This window comes from Chiloscyllium punctatum, chromosome 44 (assembly GCF_047496795.1).
Source record: "Chiloscyllium punctatum isolate Juve2018m chromosome 44, sChiPun1.3, whole genome shotgun sequence".
In the NCBI taxonomy this organism is placed as follows: Eukaryota; Metazoa; Chordata; class Chondrichthyes; order Orectolobiformes; family Hemiscylliidae; genus Chiloscyllium; species Chiloscyllium punctatum.
Genome location: NC_092782.1, coordinates 63,918,510 through 63,938,762, shown reverse-complemented (window position 1 = coordinate 63,938,762; position 20,253 = coordinate 63,918,510). Strand labels below are relative to the sequence as shown.

The window sequence follows — 20,253 nt, the reverse complement described above, 5'->3', positions numbered from 1 at the left end:
TATTAGACCGTTAAACAGCCCCATGAGCTTGCTCCACAGTTCAATACCATCATCTAACGTTTCTCATCTCCATTTCCCTGTCTTTTCCACATAACCCTTAATTCCATGACTGATTGAAAATCTATCTGTCTCAGCATTAAAATTACACAAGGTCTCTGCCCACCTCCTACATCCCCACAGCTCTCTGCAGCAAGGAGTTCCAAAGACTCAACTCCTCATCTCAATGTCAAATTGGCACCTCTTTACACACTGCAAAAAATGAGGTTGCAAAGTCAGGAACCAGAAGGACAGAGATTGAATGATTGCCACAACAGAAAATGATCCCCTAGTAAATCACTTCAAGAAAACTTGGAGCGAGATAAGAGCCGGGTTGCATGCTACACAAGTATAATATGATGGAATTTTTTGGTAAAGTAATTGAGTTATCTTTGGCCTTCTCTCAAGCAATGCAACTTTAAGAGAAAATGTAAACAGCCTCCAGCAATCAATAAATTCAAGAAATATGAAAACAAAGGCTTCTGTTTCTTTATAACTGTTACCAGCTGAATACAGCTGGCTATAACCCACCTTTTTGATGCTGGGGCATAACGGGAACATGAGCTGCCGTCCCAGGCACAGTAGGGGTCTCTGGCTAAACAGCATTCAGTACAAGCCTTGCCATAGATGTCACATCGATGCAGCCAGAGCTGGACCAGACCATCACGTGAGCCGATGTATAATTGCTGCTGTCATTAAAAAGCGAAACAAAAAAAATCAACTGCTGTTTCCCAAGATTCCTGGTGTTACATTTTCCTCTGGATCGGAACAATCAACATAAATTAACATAAACACTTTAAAAATGTACCTGTTTTGAAGATATCGCCATGTTTAAAATTGGAGAAGGAGCCTGAGAAAATAAGGAAGAAATTTCAGATGTTGCATATTTAAGTTCAGCCTGTTGCCAATTATAACAATAAAGGATCAAAGGTTTTCATTTGTATTTTGTCTGAATGACCCAGCAGCCAAAATCAGAGGCTCAACACTGATGGCATTCCCACTGTATTCTGGACCTAAATACAGATGAAGATTGTTGGGTAGATTTCATGAATCAAGCTCCCCAGAACAGAATCTCACTGGATGGAAGGAGCGATCTGAAAACACTCACAGATCTCAGTAGCTGACCAGGTGCAAAGCGTATTACAGAGATTTTATGGATAATAGTTCTTGTAGACTTATATTGGAAGGATTGGGGATAGCTAGATTTTCTTTTTCAAGAGGTCAGTTAAAGGGCTTTGGAACTTTGTTTTTAAACAAGCCATTTCTTGGTAGTCATACGCATTGTGATAACTGCAAACTTTGTGAAGGTTTGTAGCTCAGGTTGAGGTTTAGGGTGTAGGTTTGCTCGCTGAGCTGTAGGTTTGATATCCAGGCGTTCCATTACCTGGCTAGGTAACATCATCAGTGGCGACCTCCAAGTGAAGCGAAGCTGTTGTCTCCTGCTTTCTATTTATATGTTTGTCCTGGATGGGGTTCCTGGGGTTTGTGGTGATGTCATTTCCTGTTCATTTTCTAAGGGGTTGATAGATGGCATCTAGATCTATGTGTCTGTTTATGGCGTTGTGGTTGGACTGCAGGCCTCTAGGAATTCTCTGGCATGTCTTTGCTTAGCCTGTCCCAGGATAGATGTGTTGTCCCAGTCAAAATGGTGGTTTTTTTCATCCGTATGTAGGGCTACGAGGGAGAGAGGGTCCTGTCTTTTTGTGGCTAGCTGGTGTTCATGTATCCTGGTGGCTAACTTTCTTCCTGTTTGTCCTACATAGTATTTGTGGCAGTCCTTGCATGGAATTTTGTAGATGATGTTGGTTTTGTACATGGGATGTACTGGGTCTTTTAAGCTTGTTAGTTTTTGTTTGAGAGTGTTGGTGGGTTTGTGTGCTACTAGGATTCTGAGGGGTCTTAGTCGTCTGGCTGTCATTTCTGAAACTTCTTTGATGTATGGTAAGGTGGTTAGGGTTTCTGGCTGTGTTTTGTCTGCTTGTCGTGGTTTGTTCTTGAGGAATCTGCGCACTGTATGTTTTGAGTATCCGTTCTTCTTGAATACGTTGTATAGGTGGCTCTCCCCTTGTTTCCGAAGTTCGTCTGTGCTGCACTCACTGCAGAATCCCTGCTAGAAGAATGAAGCTGCTCATCTCAGTTCTCCTGTATCTGGAAAAGGACACTTAGTGTGGATCAAGGGTGATAAGCTGGAGGCGTGGTCCACAAAGTGTTTCTCAATATTTTCTTAATGACTGCATTTACAATAGTCACCAGTGATAACTGCATGTATTCAATGATATCTGCCTTTAGGTGTCAAAAAGCCATCTATACTCCTCACTCCTTATTGTATTTACCTTCAAGAACAAAAACCTATGGGCTATTTGTGGTGTTTTTAAACTCTGCAGAAAAAAAAAATCATGATCTTATTTTCCTTTTGTATATCTCTTATGTGGTTTTTAGGTTATTCAGAGGGGTAAACATTTCTACTTTCATATTACAAACTCTGTATGTTAACCAGTTTTTGAATGAGATGGAAAAGTTTCTTTTTCAAATAAATCAGCAAAGTTATATTTTTTAATAAAACTGGATGATGAATCTTTTTGTTTTAAGTTTAATGCAGAGAAAGCACATTATTGGTCAACATTGGGTAAGACAATTCCATTTGTGTAGTGACTCCTGGAATTGTGAGAGTGTAGAGCAACAGTGCCTTACCGCCCCCCCAACCCCCCCCAACAACCCCCCCCACCCCAACCCCCACCCCCCCAACCCCCACCACACCCTCCAACCCCCACCCCCACAACCCCCAACCCCCCACCACACCCTCCAACCCCCAACCCCAACCCCAACCCCCACCCCCACCCCCCCAACCCCCACCACACCCCCCAACCCCCACCCCCCAACCCCCACCCCCACCCCCCCAACCCCCACCACACCCTCCAACCCCCACCCCCCAACCCCCACCCCCACCCCCCCAACCCCCACCACACCCTCCAACCCCCACCCCCCAACCCCCACCACACCCTCCAACCCCCACCCCCCCAACCCCCACCACACCCTCCAACCCCCACCCCCCCAACCCCCACCACACCCTCCAACCCCCACCCCCCCAACCCCCACCACACTCTGCAACCCCCACCACACTCTGCAACCCCCACCCCCCCAACCCCCACCACACCCTCCAACCCCCACCCCCACCCCCACCCCCCCGGTCAAGGAAAATAGAGTAGGATCTTTTCATTGCCAAACATCCCCATGTATTTGTCACAATCCTTAAACCGTAACATTTTTATCAATACTGAATTAAATACAGATAGTCTTCATTTAGGATTGCCTCAATGCTTGAACATTTTTATTTTGCTTGAACATTTTTATTTGTAGGGCCAATTTCTTTGAGTTACATTTGCATTTCTGGTTTTATGTCATGCAATGCAAATCACAGCAACATTGCAGATTGACGTCTAGACCCAGTCAGGGCTGAGAAAACTCGGGGAGTTCTTCAGGAGAAGATAGAGACACATCAAAGTCTGTGAATTTAGGAATGTGAATTTATAAGGTATTTCTGTTATATTCAGTGGTTTAATTTGCCTTGAAAGGTATTTCATCCAGTAACATATAGTGCCGCACATGCAGGTTATAACATTTGAACTTGTGCATAGGTTTCTCTAAATGCAAAAATGTTCGAAGGAATCTAACACTGGCTTTAAGCTTTGATCCTGTTAGGGACCCATGCTTCAGTTCACTTATATTAACAATTGTTGGTACCAGAAACATGACTTTAAATTAAGATTACTTATAATTTAAATTACTGCATCATATGCAGACATTATCAAGTCTTTGAAATTGATACCAAGGAATTCATAATTGGAAAAGTTCAATTTCTTTTCACTTGTACCAGCTAATGTAAAGTCAGCCATACTTTCTGCTGTTACATAAATTTCTTTTGTGAAGGCTTTTAGATTTTTCATCTATTGAAACTGCCTTCAACAAAAGCAACATACCAGCTCAAGAAAGATAATGGCAATCAGTGAGGGGCCTCTCCAATGTAAATCTGTCTTCCTGTATTACTGGATTACTATTGTAGGCATCCTAATGTGGAGAGATACTAGAGCAACTGATTTTGGCAGTTGACTGCATGACTCACAGTCAGAAAAGAATTCTGCTTACCAGCCTGTACTGTGCTCTGGACCGAACCATTACATTTTTTATACACCGACAATTTAGAATGAAATGCTTCAATACTTGGGCAAGTTTATAAACACTCAACTGATCCAAGAAGTGATCTGTTAAACTGTTTTTAAATGAGATTCCACAGTGTAGATAGCCAATGCACAAAAAGAGATGGTTTTACCATGGGTTTTAATGGCATTCCCCTCCAAAGTCTGGTGGAGAGCTATTTCCAAAGTTATACTGTCACCCTTCAATTGATTTTTTTAAAATCTGCAGAAAATCACTAGAATTCTCTATTGAATTTAATCTAAATGACTCCACTATGCATAAAAGTTTATAACAAAGGCTGGTACTGATAATACAGAATGTCTTCTCTACAGCGTGACCATTGTGTTTTCATCCACAAAGATAGCAAGTATTATTAGAACTTGAAAATACATGTTTTAAGGTTTGATTTTCAGAACAGTTTCGGTACCTTAAACACCTGAAGTTCCTCCAGAACAAGCTCTTCTGTAACCCAGTTTTCCTTTGTCACACTCACCACCTTTAAAATTGTTCCAATATCTGAGGGGAATATAGAAATTAACATATATATTTTAAGAAAACAAAATTTAAGTAACCTTTCCCCTAGAAAATGAGGCAACATGTCATCTGAAATTGCAGGAAAAGCTCAGCAGATCTGTCAGCATCTGTGCAGAGAAAGCAGGGTTAACGTTTTGGGTCCAGTAACCCTCTGCACAACTTCAGAATGGCAATCTGAAGAAAGGCCACTGGATCTGAAATGTTAGCTCTCTCTCTCTCTCCATAGACGCTGCCAGATCTACTGAGTTTTTCCAGCAATTTCTGTTTTTGTTTCTGATTTACAGCATCTGCGGTTTTCTTTTTTTCCTCAATATACAATCTGCTTTGGTTAATAACTCTGACTTAATTCAGATAGCTGTGCTCCCTGCTAGCACTCTCACTGTCCAAGGGCATGACCCACCTAATCCTGGTCACTGTCACCTCTTCAGTGTAACTAGGGGTGGGAAATCAAGGCAGTTTAGCTCGTGACATTGACATCCTGAAAATAGAATGGGAGTTATTTTAAAACCTTACACCAAGGCTGCAAGGCTGAGAGGCTTTTAGCTGGCATATCTGGCAGTTATTATTTCGACTGTAAACTAACGTTATTACAAAGGCTAGTTAAAAACAAGACTGCACCTGGATTTATTATCCCAACTATAACGAACGTAAGTCCCACATGTAAAACCCATCCCTGTGCCACAAACACCCAGAGCAGGATCACAACGGACCAATAAGAGGCTCTGTTCCAGCTCCCGACTCAAGGATGTGACAGTACTGGCACTGGATGTCTGCTTCTCTGTTTATTCCCTCCCTTGATGTACACAGCCCCCAACCTCGGTTAAACGTCCTTTCTCCCTGCTAATTACCTGGAGGAAGAACACCCTGCTGATTCAGGTGAATTATGGGCACTGATCCAGACTTCTATAAACAGTCACTACAGTCCATAAAGAAACTCATTGTGTGAACACTTTTAATGTTTCGATTATGCACTAGAGTGTATTTAGTTTCTGATCTTATCACTGGACAGCACAAGGCTTTGGGCAGGTTCTCTCCCTGAAACAAAGCAAACTCAGGATGCCAATAAGGAAGCAATTAAGACAGAGTTAAACAGTCTAATCCAAAGCTGGGGCCCTCAGATAAACTACGATCCAATAATTTTTCATAATAATTGAAACTGGGTAGAACGAGCCAATCTCTCAAGTGGAAAACCTATCCATCGCAGCAAAAATAGGAACACAAATCATAAAGAAACAGATTGTGTTTCCAAGAATAAAACACCTAATCTCTATGTCAACCAATGCTTTTATGTTTCCCTTTATAAAAATTCTCACTCTAATTCTGCCGATTAATTTTGGATATCCCATTTTATGTTGAAACTGGGGAAATTCCAGCAATGATTCATCAGAATAAGACTACAGAACTGAGTTCTACAGAGAGGTTAAACTTATGTCCTGCATCCCAGAGGTAAGGAAATTAAACCTCAAGCTGCCTGATCTGCTTGGAGCGACAGTGTAATCAATAAGTTGATAAAGGGTGTCTGAGAACCCAGAGCAAGAAATCCAGCTTGGAATTTATCACATTGGTGGGAAGATTAACTTAGTTAAAATGCACAAAACCTTTAGATATTAAAAAGCTAAAACCTCGGAGGTGCAGGTGAATGTAAGACTACGAGAAGATGGGAAGGATGTGAACAAGGAACAAGAGTAGGCCATTTGGCCCCTTGAAGCCTGTTCTACTATTCAATAAGATCATAGCTGATCTGATTTTAACCTCAATTCCAATGTGTATAACAACCACCTGCTGGTCCCTCTCCCCTTTGAGAATACTCTGAGATATCCTTGGTCTCGGCACTAGGGAGGCAACACACAATTCTGATCTCCCGCTTCGGCCACAGAAACGTCTGTCTGTCCCTTTGACTAGAAAGTGCCCTATCACAATTGATCACTTGGAACTTGGTTACTTTTGAGCCAATCTTGGAAGCAGAAAGCTGGCTGGCTGTGCAGGAAGACCAGAAGGTGGCTAATGGGGTGCCACTATTTAAAAAAGGTGTTAAGGAAAAGCCAAGGAACTATAGACTGGTGAGCCTGATATCAGTGGTGGGCAAGTTGTTGGAGGGAATCCTGAGGGACAGGATTTGCATGTTTTTGGAAAGCCAAGAAATCATAGTCAGCATGGCTTTGTGCATGGGAAATCATGTCTCACTAACTTAATTGAGTTATTTGAAGACATTACAAAGTGGATTGATGAGGGCAGAGTGGTGGATGTGATCTATATGGACTTCAGTAAGGCATTCAACAAGGTTTCCCATGGGAGGCTGGTTAGCAAGGTTACAGAATACAGGGAGACTTAGTTATTTGGATACATAACTGGTTCAAAGGCAGAAGACAGAGGGTGGTGTTGGAGGGTTGTTTTTCAGACTGGAGGTCTGTGACCAATGATGTACCATGAGAATCGGTGCTGGGTTATTTATCTAAATGATTTGGATGAATTTAGGAGGCATAGTTACTAAGTTTGCAGATGACAATAAAATTGGAGGTATAGTGGACTGCCAAGAAGGGTACCTCAGATTGCAACAGGATCTTGATCAAATGGGCCAATGGGCCAAGGAATGGCAGATGGAGTTTAATTCAGATAAATGCAAGGTGCTGACATTTTGAAAAGGCAAATCTTAACAGGACTTATACACTTAATGGTAAGGTCCTGGGGAGTGTTGCTGAACAAAGAGACCTTGGAGTGCAGGTTCATAGCTCCTTGAAACTGGAGTCGCAGGTAGATAGGATAGTGAAGAAGGTGTTTGATATGCTTTCCTTTATTGGTCAGAGTAATGAGTACAGGAGTTGGGAGGTCATGTTGCTGCTGTACATGACAGTTAGACCACTTTTGGAATACTGCATTCAATTCTGGTCTCCCTCCTATAGGAAGGATGTTGTGAAACTTGAAAGGGTTCAGAAAATGCTTACAAGGATGTTGCCAGGGTTGGAGGGTTTGAGCCACAGGGAGAGGCTGAGTAGGCTGGGGCTGTTTTCCCTGGAGCATCGGAGGCTGAGGGGTAACCTTCAGGATAAATAGGTTAAATAGGATCGAGAGGATAAATAGACAAGGTCTTTTCCTTGAGGTGGGGAGTCTAGAACCAGGGCATAGGTTTAGGGTGAGAGGGGAAAGTTATAAATGGGATCTAAGGGGCAATGTTTTCACACCGAGGGTGGTACGTGTCTGGAATGAGCTGCCAGAGGAAATGGTGGAGGCTGGTACAATTACAACATTTCAAAGGTATCTGGATGGATACATGGACAGGAAGGATTTAGAGGGACATGGGCCACGAGTTGGCAAATGGGACTAGATTTATATCGGACATCTGGCCAGCATGGACAAGTTGGACCGAAGGGTCTGTTTCTGTGTTGTATATCGCGATGACTCTACATCCCCTGATAATCTTTCATCCCTTTATAATCAAGATTCTATCTACCTCTTTCTTAAAAATATTTAAGATTCTGCATCCACTGCCTTTTGAGGAATGGAATTTCAAAGATTCTCAGCCCTCAGACAGAAGAAAACGTTTCCTCATCTCAGTATGAAATATTTAAGTATGTTTAAGCAGTTCGGGAATCCCCCAGGAGAGAGAACATCTTTTTCACATCCACATGGCCAAATCTCTTCAGGATCTTATATGTTTTAATTAAATCAGCCCAGGAAGTACAGACCTAGCCTATCTAGCCTTTCCTCACATGGTATCCCAGGTATTCATCTCGTTGACATGAAGCCTTGATCTTAGACATATGCCTAAAACAAGTTTCAAACAGCAATGCACTGAGACTCTCTCAGCTTCTCACACTCCTCCAGCTCTCTAACTCCTTAATCACTCTCACACCTTTCTCATTGTTCATCATTTTAGTGACTGGATTTGGTGGGGAGCATTTGGACCCCAATGTTGGGGGTAAAAGGCAGTCCTGCACCTGTCACCAGTCTGCCCTTGCCTTCCATGAGGTAGCTTCCAGTGGGTCACCCTTCCCCTCACGATTCCAGCCTGGGGACGCCTGCCCCAGTGGAAGCCAAGCAGAAAGTCCAATGTCGAACCTCAACTCTGAGGAGCCCTCAGCAGCCTGCAGAGAATTCATTAACGGGGCGAATATTAGTAAGGCCATTCGATTGGAGAGGATCCCCTTCAGCAGGAGAATTGACAGAAGGGCTCAAGGACCTTTGTCCAGCAGCTCCCTCTATTGTGTTGCAGTCTGCATCCAAGAGACCATTTCGAGTGAGGCAATGGTCTTCACAAGATGCACAGAGATATCCAATGGCAGGTGTGTACCAACACTAACACAAAATGGCCCCAGGCAGTGGGATTCAATCCCCTATATCTGCTTGTTTATGATGGTCTATCAAATCATGTCATTACTAAATATCATTTCTTTTTTTTAATACATGGGATGTGTGCATTGCTGGCCAGCATTTATTGCCCATCCCTAATTGCCCAGAGGGCAGTTAAGAGTCAGTCACATTTGATTTTCCCCAACAATTAGCAATAATTTCATGGTATCATAAGACTCTTACTTCCAGAGTTTTACTGAATTCAAACTCCACCATCCTGACTTTCTGGATTTATAGTCTAGGGATATAAGCATTGGACCATCACCTCCTAGTCTATTTACCTGGTTGTTCTGTATGAAGTTCTGCCTGTGCTCTTATCCTGATTACATCATTATTCCCATTACCCTCTCCGTTTGAACAGTGTCCTGTGCATTGCTGAGGGAATGCAGCATTGTCAGCTGAGATCCTGTCTACCTTTCCATTTCAGTTAAGAAGACACTCAGCGCTAATTCAAGCATAATACACATCTTCCAACCTGCTTCTTAATGAACACCAATAAAATCGCATTGTGTTTGCCTATCAAAAAACAGTGGCTCCTTTCACCGGACATGGAGCACTTTGGAACGTTACACAAATGCTCAATGGCACAGTGGTTAGCACTGCTGCCTCACAGCGCCAGAGACCCGGGTTCAATTCCCGCCTCAGGCGACTGACTGTGTGGAGTTTGCACGTTCTCCCCGTGTCTGTGTGGGTTTCCTCCAGGTGCTCCGGTTTCCTCCCACACTCCAAAGATGTGCAGGTCAGGTGAATTGGCCATGCTAAATTGCCCGCAGTGTTAGGTAAGAGGTAGATGTAGGGGTATGGGTGGGTTGCGCTTCGGCGGGGCGGTGTGGACTTGTTGGGCCGAACGGCCTGTTTCCACATTGTAAGTAATCTAATCTAATCTAATTGAGATTTCAGACTGAAACTTCTTAATATAGTTTAAGTCAATTCTACTTTGTCTTTCATAGGGATAAGACATTTTCATAAGCCCATTCTCATCCATTCTATAATTAAACCATGATCCTTCTGGAAGGATTCCCTCCTGAAATTAGATTGGATTCTCGGAGTGACCTAAATCATATTCTTCGTTCAGTTGGCGAGCTTCGGTTAAATATGAACCAGTTCTGAAGTGCTAGCTCAACATGCTTTACATTAAAGCTTATGCAATTCTCTTTGGCACTGAGCACTAGCTCACTGTTAGGCTCAGAGAGGGGCTTTTACGAGTTGACAACAGAAAGAAAGAGAAAGGAAACCTTCGATTTACGTAGCATTTTCATGGTCCCTGGCCTTGCCAAACTGTCATCCAGACAGTATTAGAACTCTGAGGCACAGTCATTAATGTGGGCAGCACAGCAGCCAGAGAGCATCCAGCGTGCAGACAGATAGACTGCAGTGTGACAATGATTCTGGGAAGTACATAGCCAGGTCACCAGGGCCAAGTTCCCTCCATTTCCTTCAATTGTTCCCGAGGATTTTCTATATCCAGCAGGTGGCTTAGTTTATCATACGTCAATATCAAAGGAAAGGGCAACATTCTGATAGTTTGAATTTCACACACGGAGATGAAGAGAGAAAAAGAGAAAGAGATAAACAGAGAGAAGAAAAGGAAAAGATGAAATGAAAAGAAAGGAAGAATAGATTGAGAAAGAGCTCCATCTACAGGACAAAAGGAGCAAGTGAATGTGCACAGTTCACACGTATAGGGGTCTGGATTTGGAATATCGTGAGCAGTTTTGGGCCCCGTGTCTGAGGAAGGATATGCTCGTGTTGTAGGGAGGTCCTGAGGAGGTTTATGAGAATGATCCTGGGGATGAAGGGCTTGTCATATGAGGAGTGGTTGAAGACTCTGGGTCTGTACTCAATGGAATTTTGAAGGATGAGGGGCGATCAGACAAAAACGTGCAGAATACTGAGAGGCCTGAATAGAGTGGACATGGAAAAGATGCTTCCACTGGTAAGAGAGACTCAGACATGAGGTCACAGCCTCACAGTGAAGGGACAATCCTTTATAACTAAGGAATTTCTTCAGCCAGAAGGTGATGACTCTGTGGAACTCATTGCCAGAGAAGGCTGTGGAGGCCAACTCATTTAAAACAGAGATAGATAGGTTCCTGATTAGGAAGGGGATTAGGGGTTACAGGGAAAAGGCAGGAGAATGGGTTGTAAAACATGTTAGCCATGATCAAATGGAGGAGCAGGCTTGATGGGCCAAATGAACTGCTCCTATCTCTTACGATCATCTGGTTATATATTTCAATTTCTTTAACTTAAAATACTGTGATCAATGTACACAATCCAAATATGTTATCAACCCACATGGCATCATTGGAGGATGGCTGGTGCAGGGGAAGAATACAAAAGATATGATTAAATCATGAGAACCTCAGGTCCCTTTTTCAAATAGTTTAACAAAGAACAATGGGTGGATTTTGAATGCACCAGCAGTTCTTATTCATTCACGGGATGTGGACAACGTTGGCTACTGCCAGTATGTATTAGTATGGGTCTGGAGTCACGTGTAGGCCAGACCAGGTGAGGATGGCAGATTCCTTTCCCGAAAGGGCATTAGCTTTTGGACATTTGGTGGAAGACACAATCAGATCCAGTCAGTCAATAGAACTTTCAGTTACCTGTCCCAAGAAACATGACATCGTACTGTCCATCCTCAGCGACCACATGATCCACCACAATCTGTGTTAGTCGGTAATCAACATTGATCCTGGTAAACACTGGCCGTGCAGTCATCGGATACACAGACTTGTACATTACTGGATGGTACCTAATGAAGCTGATCACTTCATCTGGGAAATCTTTTGTAGACTTTATCAAGGGATCATACGTTTTACTGGGACACTGTGGGGAGAAAAGATTTTTAAAAATAAAACATGAGATTTTTCAAAAAACATTCCATACAAAGTAAATGACAAAAATAAATATAGATTCGACATCAGATCTGTCAGCCCCAACAGGCAGTTTGTCTTTTGGTGAAAGTACAATTTTCTCGTGTTCCCTGTACTCAGTCACAGGGGCTCTGCAACTCCCACAACCCCTTCCCCCTTCGTTAAGTTACATAAATATTTCAGCACTTCGAGTCATTCAGCTGATCTGCTGGATGTCAGTGTTTAGATCATGGTTACAGCCTCTGTCCAGCCTATTTGCTTATTGGCTATTCCTAGCTGGTTTCTGAAACTAGTTAGCTCCCCCTGAATAGTTCAAGAGATAGCTCGGTCCACATTCTGACCATTCCATGGGCGAAGGTTTGTCGAGAATTGGACTGAACAATAATTGCCACATTTTTACAACCCATTCCTCTGGCTGCAACCACTTCAGAATCTCTCCCTTTCATTGTTTTGGAATGGTGCTCCTTAGCTACTGTTTCATGTGCAACACCGTCTCTGTAAGGAATGGTTTGTGGAGAGAAAGCCATGTAAAGAAATTCAAAATTTTTAAGGTGAAAAAGAAGGTATAAAACACAAACAGGTTCAATTTTAGAATCAAATTCAGGATTATTGAACATTCATCCAAGTGCTGTAGACTGCAAGTCCAGTGACATTACCACAACATTGCCATCCTCCAAAATTTACCTCTTCCCCTTCAATCTACTGCTGTATTTGCATAGGCCAATGGCCTAATGATAGGCATTATCATTGTGTTGTCACAAGAACAAAAGAGACGTCCAGCACAGGAACAGGCCCTTCGGCCCTCCAAGCCTGTGCTGATCATCATGCCCTAACTAAACGAAAACGCAAACCTTCTGCCCTTATTCAGTCTGTATCCCGCTATTCCCTCCCTATTCATGTAACTATCCAGATGCCTCTTAAATGTCGCAATGTGCCTGCTTCCACCACCTCCTCTGGCTGTGCGTTCCAGGCTCCTCCCACTCTCTGTGTGAAAAATGTCCCTCGCACATCTCTTTAATTTTCCCCCTCTCACTTGGAACCTATGCCTCCTTGGAACTGAAACCTCAACACTGGGAAAAAGCCTCTGACTATCTATGCCTCTCATAATTTTGTAAACCTCTTTTGTAGTCCTAGGATGAAATCTTCAAACTGAGAATGGCTTCCATTGTATTATAGACCTGCTAAATGGGATTGATTCAAAACAGATTGAAAATCTCACAACGAGCTCACCCTGCAAACCCCTAGTACATCAGAATTGTGTCTGGCCACAATCTGTAATCTCATGGCCTCACTCCACCATTACAGTCAATCCAGGGAAACAATCGTCAGTGAAATGAGGGACTGACTTACACATCCCTTCACAATCTTGATCACTATTGACTGTGTTTCAGTAGATGATGCTGACCGAGAAATTGAAACTACAGCATTTCCCTGAAAAACAAGAGGCTTTCCACAATGGAGACACCCTCTGCAAAATAAATCTCAGCTGAATGACTGATGTTTCTAACAGCTCCTCAATAGAAACTCCGAATTGTAGAATTCCAAAGACACAACCTTCCAAACCCAAGTGCTGTCACTCCCTCTAGTGTCCAAACAGATCAGTCTTTCACAAAATTCTCATCATCTGCTGTTCTCAAGTACAAAATTATTTGGCAAAGAAACAAAGAGGGGTTCTTCCTCCCCAAGGGTTCATTTTTATTTTTCATCATTTAGAAATTAATTACACCCCCACACAGTGTGCCAATTTATCATGCATTTCATTACTTGGGGATTTTTCTTGATTTTTATGAGAAGGTCTCTTGTTTTGAGGATTACAGAATTAATATCCATAAGTCTGCTGTTTCCAGAAATATATTTTTCAAAAGCTATGTTTCTCAATTTCCCTCTAATTACAATTACTGCTCCACTGAATGCTGATTGGGTGGACAAAATTCATCCCATAATAGCTGCCTAATGGTACTATCCAATCAGGAGGATTTTAAAATAAAATTCACCCATTACTTGTAATCTTCATCTAATTATGTTCTATGATTTCTTTACTGACGGACAGAGGTTTCTAATCCATTTGACCCTCGATTCTAACAAGTGGCTGTTAACAAGTAACTTGATCAGACTGAACGAGTTCTAATGGGAAATCTGCTCAAATTTGTCTGTGGCAGGTGGTGAAAGAACCAACAATGGGGGAAAAAAAACCTCGTTGACCTCATCCTCACCAATCCACCAGTTACAGATGTATCAGGCCATGAGAGGATTGGAACAAGTGACCACTGCAAGATACTTTTGGAGATGAAGGGCTTTCCTGATGCAATGTCGATTTTCCTGCTCCTCGGATGCTGCCTGACCTGCTGTGCTTTTCCAGCACCACACTCTTGACTTCTGGAGATGACGTCCAGGACCTACCCGCTGCTGTGTTGTGTGGCTCTTCCATCTGCTAAACCTGCATTGACTCAGAACAGATTCATCAGCCCAAAATCTGAGTGTCCCTGAGACACTGTGAGGACCATCAGCAGAAGAATGGTATTCAACCAGAATCTGTACCTTAGGGCCCAGCCAGCCAGCTCAGTGTGATTCACATGGCCGTACTTTCAGCTGCTGCCTCATGCTCCATTTATGGAGCAAGTGGTCATATTTTCCCAAACCCATCCTCAACGGATTCAGCATTACCCAGACTTTCTGCGGAAGATTGGACCTCCTCTTTCTCCACTTGGGTCATTGCCATGTTGTGGTGAGTGGTGTTTAGAGGTGTACGACTAAAAGCTGGGGCTGCTGTCAGTTTGTACATTGTACCATGTGGACTAGAGGATTGCAAACAAATGGATGTGATTTTGGAGGTTTTGAGGCAATGAAATGTTTTGTTAGCTATCGGTCAATTCTGCTGTTTGAGGAGACTCACACATTAGACCCTAAGATATAGGAACAGAATTAGTCCATTCAGCCCATCCAGTTTGCTCTGCCATTCAATCATGGCTGATATGTTTCTCAGCCCCATTCCCCTGTCTTCTCCCTGTAACCCTTGATCCCCTTATCAATCAATAACCCACCAATCTCTTACTTAAATACACTGTGATGTGGCCGCCACAGCACTGTGTGGCAATGAGTTCCACAGATCCCCCACCTTCTGGCTGAGGCAATTCCTCCACATCTCAGTTCTAAAGGGTCATCTCTTCACTCTAAGGGTGGGCCCTCAGGTCCTAGTCTCTCCTACTAGTGGAAATGTCTTCTCCACGTCCACTCTATCCTGGCCTCTGGAGATCCCCCTCTCATCCTTCTAAACTCTTATTGAGTACAGATCCAGAATCATCATCGACTCTTCATATGACAAGCCTTTCATCACTGGGGTCATTCTTGTAAACCTCCTCTGAACTTCCTCCAGCATCAGCTCATCATTGCTTAGGTGCAGGACTCAAACCTGTTTACAATATTTCAAATGCAGTCTGACCACAGTTTTGACCAGCTTCAGGAGTACATCCCTGCTCTTGTATTCTAACCTCTTGAAATGAATGCTAACATTGCATTTGCCTCCCTAAATACCATTGAATCTACATATTAACCTGAAAAGAATCCTGAACTAGGACTCCTAAATCACTTTGCGCCTCAGATTCCGAAGCCTTTCCTTGTTTAGAAAATACGCCCCTATTCTTCTGACCAAAGTGTATAAACTCACATTTCCATGCTGAATTCCATCTTTTGCTTCTGTGCCCACTCTCCTAACCTGTCTAAATCCTTCTGCAGCCTCCCCCATCTTCAATACTACCTGGCCCATCACCTGTCTATATGTCATCGCCAAACATAGCAACAATGGCCTCACAGCTATTTTGTCCAGATTGTTAATGTATAATGTCATATAGTCATAGAGTCATAGAGATGTACAACACAGAAACAGACCCTTCAGTCCAACTCATCCATGCTGACCAGATATCCCAACTTAATGTAGTCCCATTTGCCAGTACCTGGTCCATATCCCTCCAAACCCTTCCTATTCATATACCCATCCAGATACATTTCAAATGTTGCAATTGTACCAGCCTCCACCACATCCTCTGGCAGCTCATTCCATACACGTACCACCTTCTGCATGAAAACATTGCCCCTTAAGTCCTTTTTATATCTTTCCCCTCTCACCCTGAGCCTACGCCCTCTAGTTCTGCACTCCCCCACGCCAGGGAAAAGTCTTTGTCTGTTTATCCTATCCATGCCCTTCATGATTTGAAAACACTCTATGAGGTCATTCCTCAGCCTTCAATGCTCCCAGGAAAACAGACCCAGCCTGTTCAGCCTCGCCCTATAGCTCAAATCCTCCAACCCTGGCAACATCCTTGTATACTTTTTCTGAACCCTTTCAAGTTTCGCAACATCCTTCCAATAGGAAGGAGAGCAGAATTGCACACAGTATTCCAACAGTGGCCTAACCAATGTCCTGTACAGCCGCAACATGACCTCCCAACTCCTGTACTCAATACTCTGACCAATAAGGGAAAGCATACCAAACGCCTTCTTCACTATCCTATCTATCTGCAACACTACTTTCAAGGAACTATGAACCTGCACTCTTTGGTCAACAACACTCCCAAACACCATTAAGTGTATAAGTCCTGCTAAGATTTGCTTTCCCAAAATGCAGCACCTCACATTTATGTAAATTAAACTCCATCTGCCACTCCTCAGCCCATTAGCCCATCTGATCAAGATCCCATTGTAATCTGAGGTAACCTTCTTTGCTGTCCACTACACCTCCAATTTTGGTGTCACCTGCAAACTTAGTAACTATACCTCTTATTTTCATATTTAAATCATTTATATAAATGACAAAATGTACTGGACTCAGCACCGATCCTTGTGGCGTTCAACTGGTCACAGGCCTCCAATCTGAAAAACAACCTTCCACCACCACCCTCTGTCTTCTACCTTTTGTGCCAGTTCTGTGTCCCAATAGCTTGTTCTCCCTGTGTACCATGAGATCTAACCTTGCTAACCAGTCTGCTATGAGGAACCTTGTCGAACATCTTATGAAGTCCATATAGATCACATCTACAGCTCTGCCCTCACCAATCCTCTTTGTTACTTCTTCAAAAAATTCAGTCAAATTTGTGAGAAATGATTTCCCATCCACAGTCATGTTGGCTATCCCTAATCACTGTTGGAATACTGTGTGCAATTCTGCTCTCCTTCCTATTGGCTTTCCAAATACATGTACATCCTGTCCCTCAGGATTCCCTCCAACAACTTGCCCACCACCGATGTCAGGCTCATCTGTCTATAGTTCCCTGGCTTGTCAGTGGCACCACGTTTGCCAACCTGCAGTCTTCCGGCACCTCACCTGTGACTATCAATGATACAAATATCTCAGCAAGAGGCCGAGCAATCACTTCCCTAGCTTCCCACAGAGTTCTAGGGTACACCTGATCAGGTCCTGGGGATTTATCAACCTTTATGCGTTTCAAGAGATCCAGCACTTCCGCATCTGTAATATGGACATTTTTCAAGATGTCACCATCTATTTCCCTACATTCTATATCGTCCATATCCTTTTCCACATTAAATACTGATGCAAAATACTCATTTAGTAGCTCCCCCACCTCCTGTGGCTCCACACAAAGGCCGCCTTGCTGATCTTTGAGGGGCCCTATTCTCTCCCTCGTTACTTTTTTGTCCTTAATATATTTGTAACAATCCTTTGGATTCTCCTTAACCCTATTAGAGTCATAGAGTCCTAGAGATGTACAGCATGGAAACAGACTCGTCGGTCCAACCCGTCCATGCCGACCAGATATCCCAACCCAATCGAGTCCCACCTGCCAGCACCCCAGCCCATATCCCTCCAAACCCTTCCTATTCATATACCCATCCAAATGCCTCTTAAATGTTGCAATTGTAACAGCCTCCACCACATTCTCTGGCAGCTCATTCCATACATGTACCACCCTCTGCGTGAATAAGTTGCCCCTTAGGTCTCTTTTATATCTTTTCCCCTCTCACCCTAAACCTATGCCCTCGAGTTCTGGACTCCCTGACACAAGAGAAAAGACTTTGTTTATTTACCCTATCCAAGCCCCTCATAATTTTGTAACCTCTATAAGGTCATCCCTCAGCCTCTGACATTCCAGTGAAAACAGCCCCAGCCTGTTCAGCCTCTCCCTATAGCTCAAACCTTCCAACACTGGCAACATCCTTGTCAATCTTTTCTGAACCCTTTCAAGTTTTACAACATCTTTCCGATAGGAAGGAGACCAGAATTGCACGCAATATTCCAACAGTGGCCTAACCAATGTCCTGTACAGCCACAACATGACCTTCCAACTCCTGTACTCAATACTCTGACCAATAAAGGAAAGCATACCAAACGCCTTCTTCACTATCCTATCTACCTGTGACTCCACTTTCAAGGATCTATGAACCTGCACTCCAAGGTCTCTTTGTTCAGCAACACTCCCTAGGACCTTACCATTAAGTATATAAATACTGCTAAGATTTGCTTTCCCAAAATGCAGCACCTCGCATTTATCTGAATTAAACTCCATCTGCCACTTCTCCGCCCATTGGCCCATCTGGTCTAGATCCTGTTGTAATCTGAGGTAACCCTCTTCGCTGTCCACTTCACCTCCAATTTTGGTGTCATCTGCAAATTTACTAACTGTACCTCTTATGCTCGCATCCAAATCATTTATGTAAATGACAAAAAGTAGAGGACCCAGCGCTGATCCTTGTGGCACTCCACTGGTCACAGGCCTCCAGTCTGAAAAACAACCCTCCATCACCACCGTCTGTCTTCTGCCTTTGAGCCAGTTCTGTATCCAAATGGCTAGTTCTCCCTGTATTCCATGAGATCTAACCTTGCTAATACCAAAGCTATCTCATGTCCCCTTTTTGCCCTCCTGATTTCCCTCTTAAGTATATATAGTCCTACTGCCTTTATACTCTTTTCAGGATTCACTCGCTCTATCCTCTCTATACCTAACATATGCTTCCTTCTTTTTCTTAACCAAACCCTCCATTTCTCTCGTCATCCAGCATTCCCTATACCTACCAGCCTTTCCTTTCACCCTGACAGGAATGTACTTTCTCATTATCTAATTTCTGAAGGCTTCCCATTTTCCAGCCATCCCTTTACCTGCGAACATCTGTCCCCAATCATGCCTAATACTGTCAAAATTAGCCTTCCTCCAATTTAGAACTTCAACCGTTAGATCTGGTCTATCCTTTTCCATCACTATTTTAAATCTAATAGAATTATGGTCACTGGCCCCAAAGTGCTCCCTCACTGACACCTCAGTCACCTGCCCTACCTTATTTCCCAAGAGTAGGTCAAGTTTTGCACCTTCTCTAGTAGGTATAACCACATATAAACCAGAAAGTTTTCTTGAACACTTAACAAATTCCTCTCCATCTGAACTCTTAACACTGTGGCAGTCCCAGTCTATGTTTGGAAAGTTAAAATCCTCTACTATAACCATCCTATTATTCTTACAGATAACTGAGATGTCCTTACAAATTTGTTTCTCAATTTCCCTCTGAATATTAAGGGGTCTATAATACAATCCCAATAAGGTGATCATCCCTTTCTCATTTCTCAGTTCCACCCAAATAACTTCCCTGGATGTATTTCCAGCAATATCCTCCCTCAGCACAGCTGTAATGCTATCCCTTATCAAAAATGCCACTCCCCCTCCTCTCTTGCCTCCCTTTCTATCCTTCCTGTAGCATTTGTATTCTGGAACATTAAGCTGCCAGTCCTGCCCATCCCTGAGCCATGTTTCTGTAAATTGCTATGATATCCCAGTTCCATGTTCCTAACCATGTCCTGAGTTCATCTGCCTTTCCTGTTAGGCCTCTTTCATTGAAATAAATGCAGTTTAATTTATCAGTCCTAAATTTTTCTCTGCTTTGTTTCTGCCTGCCCTGACTGTTTGACTCGCTTCTTTTCTCAATTGCAGAGTCTCAGATTGATCTCTTTCCACAGTATCTCCCTGGGATCCAACCCAACCCCACCACCACCCCCACCATACTAGTTTAAATCCTCCCAAGCAGAAAAATCTCCCTGCCAGTATATTAGTCCCCTTCCAATTTGAATAGCTGCAGTCCCAACACGGACCTCTGTGGAACACCCCTAGTCACCGGCTACCATCCTGAAAAAGACCCCTTTATCCCTGCTCTCTGCAGTCTGACAGTCAGCCAATCCTCCATCCAACAGTACCTTACCCCAACACTATTTAGCAGCCTCCCGTGCAGCACCTTGTCAAACCCAGCCAAACTCTACATTTAC

General features: G+C 43.3%; 1 protein-coding gene across 8 annotated transcripts in view; it reads right to left on the bottom strand.

The window, feature by feature from the left end:
• Nucleotides 1-20,253, bottom strand: part of sema3d (sema domain, immunoglobulin domain (Ig), short basic domain, secreted, (semaphorin) 3D) — a 361,202-nt gene that overhangs the window by 58,177 nt on the left and 282,772 nt on the right. For 7 of the 8 annotated variants that reach the window (XM_072563088.1, XM_072563087.1, XM_072563089.1 and 4 more), the window contains 4 exons: nt 11,724-11,946; nt 4,658-4,746; nt 845-886; nt 568-725 (listed from right to left, as the gene is read on the bottom strand). In XM_072563088.1, coding sequence (XP_072419189.1) covers nt 568-725; nt 845-886; nt 4,658-4,746; nt 11,724-11,946 — 512 coding nt within the window. The remainder of the gene's footprint in view (nt 1-567; nt 726-844; nt 887-4,657; nt 4,747-11,723; nt 11,947-20,253) is intronic. The other variant, XM_072563095.1, reaches the window with a different exon arrangement.